This window comes from Macrotis lagotis, chromosome X (genome assembly GCF_037893015.1).
Source record: "Macrotis lagotis isolate mMagLag1 chromosome X, bilby.v1.9.chrom.fasta, whole genome shotgun sequence".
Taxonomy (NCBI): domain Eukaryota; kingdom Metazoa; phylum Chordata; class Mammalia; order Peramelemorphia; family Peramelidae; genus Macrotis; species Macrotis lagotis.
Genome location: NC_133666.1, coordinates 300,640,355 through 300,658,778, shown reverse-complemented (window position 1 = coordinate 300,658,778; position 18,424 = coordinate 300,640,355). Strand labels below are relative to the sequence as shown.

Sequence of the window (18,424 nt, the reverse complement as noted above, 5' to 3'; positions counted from 1 at the left end):
ATAGAATTCTCCTTTGAATTCATCAGGACCAGGAATTTTTTCTTTAGTAGTTCCTTTACAGCTAGATCTATTTCTTTCTTTTTTTTCCTTAAGATTGAGTTATTAAGATATCAATCTGTCTTCTGATAATGTTAGCTTTTTGGGGTTTTGTGAAGATATTCCTCTATTTTGTAATTGCAATTTTCTTAGTAATAGTACATAAGGTGCTCTAATTATTGTTTTTTATTTTGATTTAAACCTTGTTGATTTATAACTTTTTCATTTAATTTTCTGCCCTATTCTTTTCAAAGTACCAGCTTTTTGTTTTAATTATTTCAATTTTTTGTTTCCAATTTTTCTATTCTCTAATTTTCGATATCTCTTCTTTTGTGCTTATTTTAGGTTCCTTTATTTGTTGGTTTTCTAATTTTTAAAATTTATGTTCAATTATTCAATCTTCTCTTTTTTTCTTTGATTGTAGGAGTTTTTCCCCTGAGGCCTGCTTTAGCTGCTTCTCAGAAATTTTTGTATGTTGTTTACTCATCATATTCTTTCACATACTTATTAATCATTGCTGTGTTTTTTCTTTGACCCCATTTGGTATTTATGATTTTGTTATTAAGTCTCCATTTCTCCATTTGGATCTATTTTTTTTATTTCTGGTCACTGAACTAATAATAGTTTTAATTATTTATTATTGTCTATAATGGATGGATTAACTTTTTTTGCTTTTTTTTTTGTTTTTGTTTTCAATACATCTGTGCTCTGTGCTCTATACAGGCCATTTTTTTTTTTGTAAAGCAAATGGGGTTAAGTGGCTTGCCCAAGGTCACACAGCTAGGTAATTATTAAGTGTCTGAGACCAGATTTGAACCCAGGTACTCCTGACTCCAAGGCCGGTGCTTTATCCACTACGCCACCTAGCCGCCCCTATACAGGCCAATTTTTGTAAAAGTTCTAAGTGGTGATAGAGCTAAATATGTATAATCTTTTGCCAGTCCATTTAGAAATCACATAACTCTTTCAATTTTAGTTTCTCCAGCAATTTTTTCAGTTTTGTATTATCTCTTTTGTTGACCTTTCTTAGATCTATACAAAACTGAAAGAGGGATAATAAAATCTATCACTGTTGTTTTATTTTCTACATCAATATATCCCTTATAAATTTGAATGCTAGCATTTGGAATATTTAATAAGTTAATAACTGACTTTGGTGTTCTTTCTTGCTTTTTATCTGATTATTTAATTCTTCCTCTTCCACTTTTTCCTCTCAGTCAAGTAGACTCTTTGACTCTTCCTTTTTTCTTTTTTAATTAATCCTGTTCTTAAAAATTCTACTTTTTGTTCCTCTTTCCAGAGAGGGTTCCTCTCACTTTCTTCCTTACGAATTTTTTCTTTCTTTCTAAACTAGACCCTCATTCTTTGATCCATGAACCTTAATAATTATCTAGTATCTCTTTATTCTCTGTATTCCTCAAGGAATCAAATTTTACAAGGTATCCATTCATTCTAGGCTCTCCCCTACAGATAGGAAGTCAGGACTCAGTTCTTAGTTTCTTGGATTTTTTCAAATTTATTTTGGATTTCTGGGTGTCTTACATCATGCAGACAATTAAAATCGCTTTTATCTGTGGTACATAATTTCTTTCTTGGAGAAGTTGGAGAGGTCAAGGGGTTAAGAAAAAAAATAACCCAGAAGACCTATCATATATTTTTTACCACTTACTTATATAGGGAATTAACACAAAAATCTATCTTGGATAACTGACCTAACCAAAGATACTTGATGCAAATATTTTCTCAGTTGAAAGTTTTTCTTCTTATCCTAACTATATTATTTTTATGCATAAAAAGCTTTTCAATTCAATGTAATTGAAATCTTCTCTTTTATCCTTTATTCTCTCTCTCTCTCTCTCTCTCTCTCTCTTATTTGGCTAATAATTCTTCCCTTAGCTAGTCATGAAAAGTGCTTCCATCAATTTTCCTCCAATTATTTTGTTTTGATCCTTTATAATTAAATCCTGTATCCATTTGGAACTTATCAACATACTAACCCAGAACACAGAAATTTCCACTTAATCAAAATTGAACTTTATTGTTTATGGGACAGAGGGATGGACAGAGATAATCATTTATACAGTATGTTCTGTGTGTGCTGGGTACTTTACTAAGCACTTTACAAATACTGCCTTCTTGGATCCTCATAAAAACTCTGCAAACAGAAAGGAGTACCATGGAGACGATTCTTATCTAACTCACAATACTAAAGTGTTTTAATCAGTTAGGAGGAAAAAAACCCCAGTAAGTTAGACAAAATTACTGGAAGTGTAAAGATATAGGAGATGAATAGAAATTTAGAAATTATACAAAATAGTATTAAATATCCAAGTAGAATCATTGTACTTCAAGAGATCTGGGAGGAGAAATTGCTAAGATGTTTTAAGAAAGGTAAAATAATTAAGAAATATTTATAACAGCAAATAGTACAAGAACTTATATTATTCTGAAGAGATCATATTTTCTTATAAGAAAAAATATTCTCCTGCTTTTTTTCTTTAGGTTAGCAATACTCAATTTACCCATACACCTTCACAGTGATGTCAAGCTCTTTAGAAGCACCACAGGAAAAGCTTAGGCTACTGATTCCAAAGTGTGGTATAGAATGCTTGTCCAAATAAATTTTTAATCAATTTGATTTCCAGTGTCTCCAGAAGTTCTGATTAAAGAGAGCTCTTCTCCAGTTGGTTTATGCTCTTTGGTTTACTAAACTTAAATAATTCTGGTTATTTTGACTAATGTCACATAGGTTTGGTTTATAATATAGTGTAATTTCTGGAAGTGCTTCTGCCTTTTCAATCTTTTCCCTTTATTAGTTATTCCCATTAAGATTCTATATCCTTTCTTCTTCTTTTTTTTAGTTTTTTTTTTTTTTTTTTTTGCTAGGCAATGGGGTTAAGTTGTTTGCCCAAGGCCACACAGCTAGGTAATTATTAAGTGTCTGAGACCGGATTTGAACCCAGGTACTCTTGACTCCAGGGCCGGTGCTTTATCTACCCCTTTATTCTTCTAAAGGATTTAAAAAAAACTAACTCTATAAAGTAATCCATTGGTTGTTTGCTTCATTACGGCACTAAACCTGTAAATTAACTTATGTCATATAATAATTTTTGTTATATTTTAGCCTAATCATGAATAATGAGTATATCTCTATCTGATTTTCTAATTGTCTTTAAAAAGTATTTTTTTTACATGATGGCATTTATATGACTTGAATGTGTAGATGGTAAATAAATTAACTTTTAGGTATTTTTTGCTTTTTCCTCTTATTTTGAATAGAAGTTTTCTTCTGTTATTGTCTTCTGAATTTTGTTATTGTTATATAAAAAGCTAATTTTTATAGTTTTTTTATTACCTCCTACTTTGATAAAACCATTAAGAGTTTTGGTTTCTTTATGACTATCTGGAATTTTCTAAGTAAACTATCATGTCATTGCAATTAGAGGTAATTTTGTCTCCTTTTTATGCCTTTAATTTCTTTTTTTTTCTTGTCTTGATCTTATAGATAGCATTTCTAGATATATATATATATATATATATATATATATATATAAAATAATGATACAGTTAAGATGCATCCTTGTTTTATCCCTTAAAGTGTTTCTTCTTTGATAATAATGCTGCTATTGGTTTTAGTTACATGCTTTTGATCACATTAAGAATAATCACGTTAATCATATTAAAGTGATATTAAAATAAAAATTATATTAATTACAATAGCACCATGTAAACTTTTTAGAATTTTTGGCATAAATGAGTGCTATAAATTCTAAAGGATCTTATTGTCTATGAATATTACTATAAATATAATTGGTTTTGTTTTTAATATAATTATGTTAATTGCTTTATAAATGTTCAATTATCATTTCATTCCTAGAATAAATCCAATTTCAAAATAATAAATAATTATGTTTCTGTAGGTTTTTTGCTAGGATCTTATTTAAAAATTTTTCAATATCCATTAGTAACATTAGTCTATAGTTTTTCCTTTGCTTTATCCCTCTTTTTTTTAGTTATAAGAACTATATTTGTCTTATAAAAGGAATTTGGTAGCTTTAAAAAAAACACTTAGAAGATTTTGTGTATCACAGGGATAAACTGATTTTGAGAGAAATCAACTATAAACCCTGCATGCCAGTTCATAGATATTACCTTTCCCCTTATAATGACTTATTCAGCTTCACTTTGTAGGACTGGATTAATAGCTCTATTTCATACTCCTTTAATTTGGGTATTTTATATTTTTGAGGGTAAACATTAATTTCCTTTAAATTTTCTTCAAGACTAGCCTATAATAGTGTATATCGGATTGTTAATTCTTTTTATTTCTTGTTGTTCTTTTTATATAATTTGATTTTCTTCTTTTAGGGCAACTGTTTTTTAGTCTTTAAAGATCAGGTTTTTAATTGTTTATAATTTTACAAGTATTTTTGTCATTTTGTTTCTCCTTGACCTTTCAATATTTTGTGCTTTTTTGTTGCTTGTTCTCTAGTTTTTAAGTGGTATATTGAAAGAATTAATTTTCTCATTTCCTATATTGTTACTTTTTCAGAGAGAGAATTGTTGCTCTAAGGATAGCATCAGTTGCATCCCTAAAATGTTGTTATGTTGTCTTACTGTTGATTTTTTAAAAATCATATAGTTGTTAATTTTTCCTATAAATTGTTCTTTGACTTTCTTACAAAAATTCAGGATTTCTTAACTCTCCATTTATAACTGAAATGGAATTTTTTGTTTGTAATCCTTATATTATGATTATTTCATATCACAATTAATAATTATCCAATTTATAATTAATTATTGCTAATTATTCATTTTAATGTATTAAATCCATACATAATCTTTTAATATTATTTTAATTTTTTAATATTTATTTCTAATCTTTGTGTACTTATTCATGGTCTATTTTTGCAAAGGTACTATGTAATTCTGAAAATATATATATATGCATTTTTTAATCTTCTCATTTAGAAGACTATAAATTTTTCAAATAGGATTTTTCCAGCAGTGCATTCAGTTATGCATTTTTATTTTTGTTTGTCCTTTTTAGATTCATCTAATTCTGAAAAAAAATGAACTTTGAAAGTACCTAGTTAGGATGGCTAGGTGGCGTAGTGGAGTCAGGAGTACCTGGGTTCAAATCTGGTCTCAGACACTTAATAATTACCTAGCTGTGTGGCCTTGGGCAAGCCACTTAACCACCTAACCCCATTTGCCTTGCAAAAAAAAAAAACCTAAAAAAAAGTACCTAGTTACTCTGTTATTGTCAATGTCTTTTTGAATTTAATTAACTTTTATTTTATGAATTTAGATGTCATAACATTTGTACCTTTATGTTAGTGTTATCATTAACTGGGGCATCTTTTAAACAGGAGCCTGAGGATAGATTTCAGGGAAATACATGAACGTTTTCTAACTCTAATTATAATCATTTTCTTTTATAATTATATGTATTTTACTTTTTTGAATTTAAAACAATTCTGAGGAGTTCATATTGTTAGAAATATCAACCCCAAAGGGTTAAGAACACTTGTTCTAAAATATTTATTGTATAACGTATGATGATTCTTATGATAAAGGAGAAATATTAGAGACTGTGATACGTTCTTCAAAAAAAGTTTTTATTTACTTTTTATTTCTTTCCTCTTCTTGATTCTAAGACCTGTTCTTCCACTTTTTAAGTGTATTCATTTCTTATTTATTTTATGCATAAGAGATGGAACTTCTAGGATAAAAAATTTTAATTCCCATTTATATATTTCTGTTTTATAGATCCTTCATTTAGTTTTTGATGGGCCCATCATTTTGGGAGTGGTCTTTCTCATTCATGAAAAAATTAAACTTCATAAGAATCATCATACATTATACAATAAATATTTTAGAACAAGTTTCTGTCTCTTTGTCATCTTGGTGTTGCATGCTGATTCTTGGAACATGTAAATACCTTTTCCTAAGTAATACAACCCTTACAGAAAATAGTTTTATGTTGTGGCTATTCTTCCTGTGTAAAATTCATTATAAAACCCTTCACTCTTATCACAGAAAAACAATTTTCCTCCCACTAGCCATTGCCTTGGGAACATTGAAGTTTTATTTTCTCTTCTCGCATGAGATTTATTCTCTAACCCCGCTTTCTGATCTTTTTCTTCATAAGTTTTACTCTACTTAGAAAAGCCCCCAACCCCCATACACTTTTTGAGAAACTATCAGTTAACTTGTAGGGGAGCATGAAGTTTGTCCACTGCTCTTAATCTTTCCCTTGGGATATTTAAGATTCTTTTAAATCTTTAGACATATACATTCATTTTGTCTCTTGATTTTTTGTAACCTCTTAACAAACTTTTTTTTCATTTTGGGGATAATAATTGCCCATAAACAAGACAATTTATTTAATTGCTTATCTTATTTACATTTATGTTTCTTGTTTCTCTCTCTCTCTCTCTCATTATATCTGTTGTTTCCCTTTCTCTTTGTCTAGGTCCCTGTGCGTATCTCTTACTAGCTGTCCTGTATGCAAGTCAAATGTCTATTTTTATTTTTGAGAAATGTATCTATTGTATTTCTTATTCCACTTGCTATCACTTAACCTTATTTGCCTCAGTTCCTCATCTGTAAAAGGAACTGGAGAAGGAAATGGAAAATCATCCAATATTTTGGTCAAGAAAATTCCAGATGGGATTACAAAGAGTCAGACACAACTGAAACAATTGAGTAACAACAAATCAATTTTGTTGAAGATTCATTTTTTTTTTGGTGATGATTAGGCTTAGCTTTGGAGAATATTTTATTTAGGATTGCAACTCGAATTACTATGATTTTTTTACAGGAAAACATGACATTTATGTACAGCTTGCTTTTCCTTCAGTTATTTAATAAATTCAACATATAGCTTTTAAAGCTGTCCTACTTTCTTGTCTCCCTTCTGTTGTCTTCTGGGCATTTGCTTAAAATGTCCCTTACTCTATCCTACTCCGCCCGCCTTGTTTTTCTTTTTGGCAATTCTTCTTCTCCTTTGGTATTTGGAATATCCTATTTTATTCTTCTGATATCTTCTGGCTACAGAATCCTTCCAAATTATTTCAAATAACTAAAGACCCTTTTCCTGGCTGTTTATAAATTTTGCTTTTTAGAATTGAAATTCTTAAATATAACTAATTACATGACTTGGAGCTTCAAGTGTGGGTTTTTCTCTGTTGATAATCTGTAGATACTATTTTGATCCATTGGTATTTTGAAATCTATATTTAATAGTTATGGATGGTTTTCTCAAATTGGTCCTGTATTTATGGTATTCAATTCTTTTTATGTTTTTGGAAAGTCTGTGTGTCTTAAAGTCACTTCTCTTTAACCGTTTGTTAAGGTCAGTCACTTTGATTTATACAGAATTAGTTTGATCAAAGTTATTGTTTACTTTCCACTTTTGTGGAAAAGTTCTTAATATGTCATTTATTTTTCATAGCTTCCACAACTTAGAGAATATTCTTTCTCCATTATTACTTTAGGTTCTCTGCTTTCCTGTTTGTATTGTTGTAATTCTGAATTGAGAACTTTGTTCTACTATCTAATTACTACTCTAATACCTTTGTTTAAATATTTGATTTCTCTTTTGAACAGTTCTGGAGTTTCTTGCTTATTCTGTGATCCCTGAGAAATCTGTAGAATTTGTTTTATTTTGCATATTTGGTTTGTTTTTATTTGATGCTTTCTTTAATACTTGTTCAGTGTTTATGGTCTTTTTTGTTTGCTTGTTTTTTGTTTTTTGTTTTTGTTTTTTTAGGTTTTTGCAAGGCAAATGGGGTTAAGTGGCTTGCCCAAGGCCACACAGCTAGGTAATTATTAAGTGTCTGAGATGGGATTTGAACTTAGGTACTCCTGACTCCAGGGCCAGTGCTTTATCCACTGTGCCCTAGCCACCCCTGTTTGCTTGTTTTTAATAATTTTTCTTGTCTTTGAATCTCACTGTTGTTTTATCTGTTCTGGAGCTATACTTAGTCCCATCTTTTTCTCTTGGACTTTTTGTCCCTTAGCCTTTTTCTTCCTATTCAGAATAGATTATCTCAAATACTCTTTCTTCCTCTTTTACTTTTCTTATTTATTTCTCTGATGTACTTTCTCCCATGCAGACTTCTGAATCTGAAGGAGGTGTCCTCAGCTTCCTCAGGTGTTGGGGCATGGGACCAGATTGGATCCTTGCCCAGGGTAAAGTTCTGATCCTTGGTTTCTGGTCTCATTTCCCTTTCACATGAAAAATCCCTTCATGTCTAGCTAGCTCTACAATGCTTTAGCTTCTTCACCTCTCCCCTCTCCAGCCCACTCTCCCATGGTTTGAGCATCATCAATATTTTTAAGCTCTTGTGGACTGGGAAAAAGGGAACTTAAAATGAATCTTTGACATTGGGAAATTTAGCAGACTCTGTACAGTTAGGATATGAAAACAAGCCTGGGAGACTGATCAAACTAGTTCTGTCCCCGCACTTGATTGTGAGGTTGAAGAGTAAGAGTTTAAGAGTTAAAATTTTAGTTTCTTGAATTGTTTTGTGAGGCTTTTCCCTCCATTGTTCTTTAACTTCTCAACTTGTGAATTCAGCAGTAATTATTCCATATTTGACATTCTCAAAAAATTGGGAAAATTTGAAAAAAATAAGTATTCACTTCCTTTGATCATATGACTTAGGTCTCTTGTCCAAGATTATAGTTTTATGAACAAGCTGTCCAATTATGGACAATATTTGGATCAATAAAGAATTCAAATTGTATAGTTTATTTACTTTGAAACACATTTTCTTTATTTATAACTATTAATTCTTTTTTTTTTTTTTTAGGTTTTTTCAAGGCAAATGGGGTTAAGTGGCTTACACAAGGCCACCCAGCTAGGTAATTATTAAGTGTCTGAGACCGGATTTGAACCCAGGTACTCCTGACTCCAAGGCCGGTGCTTTATCCACTACGCCACCTAGCCGCCCCTAATGCCACCTAGCCGCCCCTTATAACTATTAATTCTAATAGAATAATTTTGCTTAGATTGGTAATTATACAGCTGTATTATAAAATTATGAATCTGTAAGTGTAATCAGATTGAACACAAATATTCATTGAAATGTCTAAAGATCATTAAAAGATGAATAAGCTAAAAACATTCTTTTTCTTGAACTTCATTTGTGGATATAATTTCAAAATATCAGAAGATGTTTTGGAAGGTTCTGTTTGCTCAAAATTTTATATGCCACATTTTTTAGTTTATACCCATTGTAATTTTTACCATGTTTATATGTAAATATATATATATGGATACTTATATATTTACATATGTATACATGTGTATAGTATTTATATATTATATATTTTACTACTTAACCTGTACTATTTTTATTAAGTTTCCAGAGGATGAAGGTTCTATAAAGGAAGATATAATTCCTATTGCTAAATCTCTTCAAAAGTAAGTATATTCTTAATTATGAATATAAATGTTCATTAAAATATTTAATGAGAATATTGGCAGTTAACTTCAGCTATTCCTTTGCCTAAAAAGACATTAGAAGTTTCTAAATGTAACATTGTTGAACATTTTCAAGAAACCTGTCTTGTTTATTTAAATCTGTTTGGATACTCATGTCTAATTAATAATTTAATGGAGTTTACTTTAGGGACAAACTATTAATAATTCTTGGGGCACATTTCTCCATGAAAAATCTTTTAAATCTATCATTTCAAATTCTATTATATGGATTGTTTTCTTATTTTCTTATTTATTTTTTTAGATTTTTTCAAGGCATTGGGGTTAAGTGGCTTGCCCAAGGCCACATGGCTAGATAATTATTAGGTGTCTGAGGTCACATTTGAACTCAGATACTCCTGACTCCAAGGCTGGTGCTCTATCCACTGTGCAACCTAGCCTCCCCTAAACAGATTTTTTTCCGATGGCATTTTTGTATATGTAAGGACAATTTACATACATACATACATATATATATATATATATATATATATATATATATATATATATATACACATAATATTAAAAAGTTGAATAATGAGACCACTTCATAAAATTCACTTTTTGTACTAATTGGGACCTAGCTGTAATTTATGCATTATACACACACACACATATGTATATATATATATATATATATATATATATATATATATATATTCCTCCTAATTCAGCAAATATTTGTTAAGACACTTTTCTGTCCTTTCTACCAAATATAGAAAAGTTTTTTTTTGAAGATAGTCACTTACTTTAAGAACCTTATATTTTACTGAGAAGGATGAAGATTGGGCATGCACATAGAAAAATATAAGATGTAGAATGTAATAGGTAGATCCAGACTTAAGTTCTCCAGGGAAATTTGAGAAGAGGCAGAACACTTGATGTTTGTCTTTTGTTCTCAAAGAAGACCATGACATTAGGGAGGTGATACTATGACAAGGACATGAATTGGATTTGAGTGAGGGGGGTGCTGTGCTAGGTCACCATCCTCACTTTCTCCTCCAGATGACAGATATGAATCAGTACACCTGGAGATGGTCCTAGATGCCAGGCAATCAGGGTTAAGTGACTTTCCCAAGTGCCACACAGCTAGTAAGTGTCAAGTGCCTGAGGATGGATTCAAACTCAATCCTCCTGACTTCAAGATCAGTGCTCAGCTGAGCTGAAGCTTGAAGGGAGATAAAGATTCTAAAATGTAAAGATGAGATTGCATTTTAGGTTCCCCACATGACTTCTATGAATGAATGTTTGAATCATATATTGAGTCTAGGAACAGCTCAAAATCTGTTTTGGCTGGAACATAATGTATATGAATGGGAAGCAATGATAATGGCTGGAAAGATTGTGATGGGCTTTAAATATTAGACTTAGGTGTCTGTATTTCATCTTAGAAGCAGTATGGAACAAGGGAATGAAATAGGATAATCCTTAACAAATTCAGTGAGTCATATTTTTATGAAATTCCTGCTATATACGAAGAAGGTCATTTTGCAGCTTTGTGAAGGATGTATTAGAGAAGGATAAGACTGTAGGCAGAGAAAAGAATTAGTAGCCCATCATAGTCTGAACTAGGCTGGTAGTAATGTAAATAGAATAGTGAAATTCTTGTGAGAAATCTTGTTCAGAGAGAACCAATGCATTTTGGCAAAAGAACTTGAGTAAAGGATAGTATGATACGAGGAAAAGTCAAAGATGGCTCTGAGATGCATGTAATAAAGACAAGGAACCATGTCTGACATTTTTTTTTTTGCAAGGCAATGGGGTTAAGTGTCTTGCCCAAGTCCACACAGGTAGGTAATTTTTATGTGTCTGAGGCTGAATTTGAACTCAGGTACTCCCGACTCCAGGGCTGGTGCTCTATCCACTGCGCCACCTAGCTGCCCCATGTCTGACATTTTTTTGCACCACAGTATTTGGTATAATACTCTATACTTAGTGGATTTCAGAAACATCATAATGATAGTTTTCAAGGATATATTAAGGCAAAGAACCTTATTTTATGGTCTAGGATGAGGTTTCATTCTGCTTACAAATTTGAGTTCTATTTTTGCAGTGTTTTTCCAAGCATAAATGTTACGACAGAAATTTTTAGCCTTTTTTTAAATCATGAATCCCATTGACTGTGTGCTGAAGCCTATAGACCTCTTTTCTAAATGATGTTTTAAATGCAAAAGCTAATAATATATAATAGTGTTTGAAATAAATAAAAAATCATTTTTTAAAACAAGTTCATGGACCCAGGTTAAGAAGCCTTGAATTACAGGGAGGGCATTGTAGACTATTTAGATCATTTTCACACCATAGCAGTATTAGAAATGGGAATAGGAAAGTTTAAATTACTTTTCCCCCAAAGTTTCACTTTGTATTCCACTTATCAAAATAATTTGCCAAATATATTGACAGTTCACAAGAAGGGACAAGACCGATTCATTGAATATATTGTACTTTTGAGTCTTAGGATTTAAATTGGTCCATAATTAGCTGATTGAGCCCTTTTGGAACCACTCTTAGATATTATACTAGATCGCTGATACTGCTAAGGGCTAAGTTTGTCTAAAAAGGAAATTCTGGATCACAGAGATATAGAATTCTTAGAGTATCCCAATTCTTAGTCAAATGAACTAGCTAATCAAATTTCAGACAGTTTTTTTTTTTGGGAGGGGGGAACTTTTGCAAGTCAGTGGGGTTAAAGTGGCTTGCCCAAGGTCTCACAGCTTGGTAATTATTAAGTGTCTGAGTTCGGATTTGAACTCACCTCCTGACTCCAGGGCTAGTGCTCTATGCACTGCACCACCTAGCTGCTCCTAGATGATCAAATTTCAAAGACGATACTTTTAGTCTAAGGTACTTAAGCTTATGTTCACATAAAAGTGAACAAACCCTAAGTCTTTACAACCTATTCATCCCAAATATACATATACTGAACCAAAAGGGTTGCCACAACCCTTTCCTTAGGGGGTGATGGAATTCTGTCCTGATCATTTGTTGTGCCATTACATTAATTATATCAAACCTTGATTAGGTGTTGGTTTTTGTCCATTAACTGTCTTGAGTCAAATGCACAAACTATCCATGTAGTTTTTAGGTTTTTTGTGGACAGCAAAGGGATTTTGCCAAGAAGAATTAATTGAACACTAACAATTTTTTTTCTCATTGTGTTCAGCTAGCAGATTGGATTTTTCAAATACTATTTGATATGCATAGTAAAGGAAAATACAAATGCAAACTCTAGAAATGAACCTGTTGAGATTTTCAGGGCAAGCACACAGCTCTTTTTCTAAATTGTCCCTAGACACTAATGTATATATATGGTCCTTTTCTGTTCACAAATTATTGAGTATTAACATCAATAGCATTTAATGATTTTAAAAACCAGGATGACTTCTTGGTTTAGTGATTTTTTTGGATACAGATTTATAATTTCATCTATATGGAAATTTTCTCTTTTAATGAAGCAAGTCTTCTAATTCATAGTCTTAGAGAGCTATCAATAAATCACCAAATATTTATGAAGTACCGACTATATCAAAGGCAGCAATACTAATACAGTGAATAGAACAATCCCTATTTTGAAAGAGTCTATGTTTTAATGGGAGAGACAACATACATACATACATATATATATATATAAAAGCATCTACATAGTACATATAAATACAAATACATCAATACAAATTCAGAAGAGAAGACACAAGCAATTGGAAGGAAAGAATGCTGTGGGAGGAGGGGAAGGTCTCCCATTCAGACATTAGAAATATTCAGTGCAAAGGTACAGAGATGGGAGATGGAGTGACATGTATGAGGAACAGCCAGATCAATTTGACTGAAACATAGTGTGGAAAGCGGGGTAATATACAACAAGGCTGGAAAGTTAGTTTGGAGCCAGATTGTGAAGACCTTTAAAAACTAAATGAGGGAGCTTTTATTTTCCCCTAATGGTTAGAGAGCCTTGGAGTTTATTGAATTGGAGTGTAGAATTTTTTTTTTAACATGCATAAAGAAAATCCTTTTGTCATTTCTGGAGGCTGGATTGGATTGAAAAGGGATTTAATCAGGAAGACCAATTAGAAAGCCATTGAAATAGTTTAAAGGAGATGTGTCGAAAGGCTGAACTAAAGTAGACACTGAGTAGAAATAAGGAATTGGATGGGGAGAACAGTGAAGAAAAACTGAGTTTTCCTATTTCACTCAATCTAGAAGTGAAATGGTGGTTCCTTATGGATTTAATCCACTACTTTTCAGTTTCTAAAGGAGACCAATCTTCCTTTTCCTCCACAGCCTGGGGATCCCTGCTCTCAGGCGCTCATCATATTGATGTTTGACTTTTTACAGGCACCTAATGAGTTTTAGCTCAACTTAGAGCCCAGAATTAGGGACAGCCTCAGCATCCCTCAGTAGTGGGGATTACAGTTCTACATCATGCAAGGCAATCTTTTTTTTTTTTTTAGTTTCATTCTGTTTCTCACTAAATCACAGACATTTTCTCCCAATGGATGTTAGAAAGTTAAGGAATAAGGAAGAAAAGCACTTGTTATGATAACCTTGGAGAAGGTTTGAAACATTTTAAGGATTCCATTGGCATTTTTCAACTTTTAAGATTCATTGTTTTGTTTTGTTTTTCCCAGAGAGACTTTACGCACAGATTATAATCTGATAACTTTTTAAATAATGACAAAATTCTAATTATTGAAATAAGTAATTATATTTAAGGATTTAAGTAGGATAGAGGATAGTGAACAAATATGGGATTTAACTGATGTAGGGAACTCTAGAATTCCCTCTATCATGTAGTTTGATACCTTCTCTGCAATTTATAGTTTTAAGAAACTAAGAAGTTATGCCTAGGGGCAGAGTGATTCTAACTTTGAGGTCAGTGTTCTATCCACTAAACTGAGCTCTCTCTATATAAATACTGAAATAACTTTAAAAAATTCTAATGACTTATTTAAAAAAGAAAAATTTAAAACATTGTATTTCACAAGTTTTTACCATATAGGTAATATTACTTATAAAATAATAGATCATTTTCTTAATGATTCTGGTCATCATTATTAATATCACTTATTATGCTGTGCTATAATAGGATGATAATCTTCAGTAGATATTGAGGTGTTTCAAGCAACTTGTCCCTGTGCAAAATAATTCCCAACAACTATGATTTTTAAGTTTTTGCCTGTTTATTTTTTATAATTTGCTTTTTTTTTGGCAGTTTATCCCTCAATGTCAATTGTCATTTATTCTCCCTAAGACTGAAATATTATTATTGGTGAGTGAATGAGTACAAACTCACCTAACCCATTTTATTTAGACATCTTATCAAAACAATCCTATCATCACTTCTGGAAAGGATAATTGGTTGTCCTATTTTTATTCACTATTCCTTTGAGTGCTCAAACCAAAATTATTTGGAACTATCAATGAAGTTTGGGAGGAGAAAAATGACTATATGATAAGATAGAATTTTATGAAAGCAAAGTAGAAAATAGGTGGAGTGGTTTGGGGTGATATTGAGATTTAATGCATTACCATTAGGGGCAGATGAAATATAGTGGAGATGGAGACCGTGAGTGGTGAGAGGTAATGAACTGTCAATCTAGAGTATTCAGTATAAATATTGAAATCAGTGAAGAAGATGGAAGGTTTGGGAAGGAGAAGTTTTTAAATCAAGTTCTGAAGTCACTCTCATTGGGAGAATGTCCTAGAGACCTAGGATTTCTACACATTAGGTAAGTATCATAGATATGCCTTAGAAAGTATGATATATTTTCATATAATTGAATGCATGCTACCATTCATTAATTTAAAAAATGGAAGCCCAGGAAATTAGAAGTTCGATAAGAATATCCACATAAGTTTTATTATTTTTCTATATTATCTTTCTTTTGAGGAGTACACAGTATTTTTTTATTTTTAAAAATATCTTCGGTATATTCTTGCTTAGTAGAGAAGGGACTCATTATTTCATTTCTTTTACTAAAGAGGCAGAAACTAAGGACATGGAATTACAATATTTTGTCTCACACCAAAGAATTTTATTTGTTGAAGTTATATAAAAGTATACTTCTTAAACAGCAGATAATAACACTTATCATATATATAACATATGTTTATGTCCTTGGAATCATTCACAACATTTATAGAAAATAAAATAAATTATTTATTAGTCCCAAATAGGGTTCAAATGCATTTTTAAAGAATTAAGTTTAAAAACAAACAAGAAATTCATTTGAGGGGAATATGTTCAAAATAGAGTAATCAAACTTATTATCTAGTTATTTCTTTTTATATAAGAATATCCTCTATGTACTGAATATTCACTGTGTTCTACTTATTATATATATATATTTTTTTTTTCAAAAAGGGCTTTGTACCATTTGTCCCGTCTGAGAGAACTAGTTGAGGATACTTGTGGCAAATCATCTCTAATAGAATCACGGAAAACTGAAGAGACAAAAAATTTTCTAACCAACAGAAATTGAGATTTTTAAAACATATTCACAAATGGACTAAAATGGATTTTTTTATTATTTCATAGTAATTATCATAAATCATTCTGCCTCCTTAAAATAAAATTCTTAAAATTGAATTGTTTTGTACCTTAACTTCATACTGTATCATAATAATAGAATTGGAGGTGTATCATAAAGTCTAACCTACCTGTTTTAAGACTAGTAAATGTTTAAGTCATTAGATGATAATTTCTGTTCTTTCCTTCAAGATCTTTATGATTTTTTTGCGATATTCTATTCTTCTCTTTTATTACCTCGACAAGTTTATTATCTCTCTCTTGAAGACTGCTTACAAAAAACAGAATCCTATTTCAGTGTGCTTGGAAAATTATAAAAATGTCTAAGGTGATGTAAAATTGTTATAATGAAAGCTTACTCCTACTCTGTACACAAGATACATAATCTTTTTTGTTTGCACAAAACACATATTAAGGGTTTGATGTATTTGCAAACAAAAACAAATTGAGGAATTTGGAAATGTAGAACTCAAAAAAATGTATTGTTAGTTCCTTAATAGTCATATTCAAAGTGCTTTACAATCCCATATGTTGGCTCTAACTGTATTTGAATATAGCATATCTGTAAGTTCCTTTCTATCTCTGGGTATTTGGATCAACGATCTAGCTAAACCAAGCAAGTTATATAGGAATAAGTGAATTTTTAAAATTTAATTTAATTTTTAATAACATTTTATAGAAGTATTCACATAAAGACAATATCTTCATAACTTATCAAAATGGTATTTTTTGTTCAAAAGATTTTCTTTGACTATATTCCTTATTCAAATAGTTCCTTGTAAATACTTCCTAAGATAATAATGACTTACCACAATATAAAACAAAATAATGGGTTCCTTCATAGAATAAAGTAATGACAAAATTCACATGAGAAAACTGAAAAGACTAACATTTGAAAAGAAGACAACCTTGTGAGTTTTAACACTAGGCAAAGCAGTATTTATTAAAACTGTTGGAGACTTCTGGCCAAGATGGTGGAGAGAAGGCAGACATTGTGAGAACTCCCTGAATCTTACAGCAGATATGGCTTAAAGTTAACATACATACATACACTCAGTTAAGAAACTTATCTTACCTTTCAAGTATTTAAAAAGGGGAAAGGGGAAAAGGGGAGGGGGAGGAAAAGAGGAACTAACAAAAGGAAGAAGGGGCATAGGGAAAAAGGGAAAGAAAAGGGAGGGGCGATTGGATATAGGGGGACAAACACACTGAAAGTGGTGGTATTCAGAAACAAAATACTGGGGAATATGGATAAAGTGAAAAAAAGGGGGGAAACTACAGAGGGAAGATAGCATGGAAGGCAATAAAGAGCTAATAATTATAACTTTGAATGTGAATGGGATGAACTCCTCCTTAAAATGTAAGTGAATACCAGAGTGAATTAAAAACCAGAATCCTATAATATGCTGCTTAGAAGAAACTCATTTGAAACAGAGAGATACATATAAAGTAAAGGTAAAAGGTTGGAGCAAAATCTATTTTGCTTCAGCTGAAGTGAAAAAAAGCAGGGTGGCAATCCTTATCTCAGATAAAGCAGCTGCAAAAATAGATCTTGTTAAAAGAGATAAGGAAGGAAACTATATCTTCCCAAAAGGTACCATAGATAATAAAGTAATTCAATAGTAAATATATATGCACCCAATGGTATAGCATACAAATTCTAGAGAAGTTGAAGGAGTTACGGGAAGACTTAGACAGCAAAACTCTACTGGTGGAAGACCTCAATCTCCCACTCTCAGATTTTGATAAATCTAACCATAAAATAAACAAGAAGGAAGTTAAAGAGGTAAATAGATTATTAGAAAACCTAGACATGATAGACCTGTGGAGGAAACTGAATGGGGATAGAAATAAATATACTTTTTTCTGCAATACATGGTACTTACACAAAAATTGACCATGTAATAGGACATAAAAATCTAATGATCAATTGCAGGAAGACAGAAATAGTGAATACATCTTTCTCAGATCATAACGCAATAAAAATCACACACAGTATTGGGCCAGGGAGAAATAGACCCAAAACCAATTAGAAACTAGCTTCATTCTAAAGAATGAGTGGATCAAACAACAAATTATAGAAAATTATTTCATCCTAGATAATGACAATAATGAAACAACAAACCAAAACTTATGGGTTATAGCCAAGGCAGCTGTCAAGGGATATATTATATCTTTAAATGCTTATATGAATAAATTAGAGAAAGAGGTAATCAATGAACTAAACATGCAACTAAAAAATTAAAGAAAGAACAAATTAACCCCCCCATTAAATATCAAATTAGAAATTCTAAAAATTAAAGGAGAAATTAATATAATCGAAAGGAAGAAAACTATTGAACTAATAAAACAAGAGTTGGTTTTTATAA

The 18,424-nt window shown here is 31.2% G+C and overlaps 1 protein-coding gene across 3 annotated transcripts in view; it reads left to right on the top strand.

The window, feature by feature from the left end:
- Positions 1-16,115, top strand: part of CXH18orf54 (chromosome X C18orf54 homolog) — a 49,915-nt gene extending 33,800 nt beyond the window's left edge. For all 3 annotated transcript variants that reach the window (XM_074207908.1, XM_074207906.1, XM_074207907.1), the window contains 2 exons: positions 9,411-9,472; positions 15,891-16,115. In XM_074207908.1, the coding sequence (XP_074064009.1) occupies positions 9,411-9,472; positions 15,891-16,008 (180 nt within the window). In that variant the 3' untranslated portion in view covers positions 16,009-16,115. The remainder of the gene's footprint in view (positions 1-9,410; positions 9,473-15,890) is intronic.
- Positions 16,116-18,424: the final 2,309 nt, after the last annotated feature.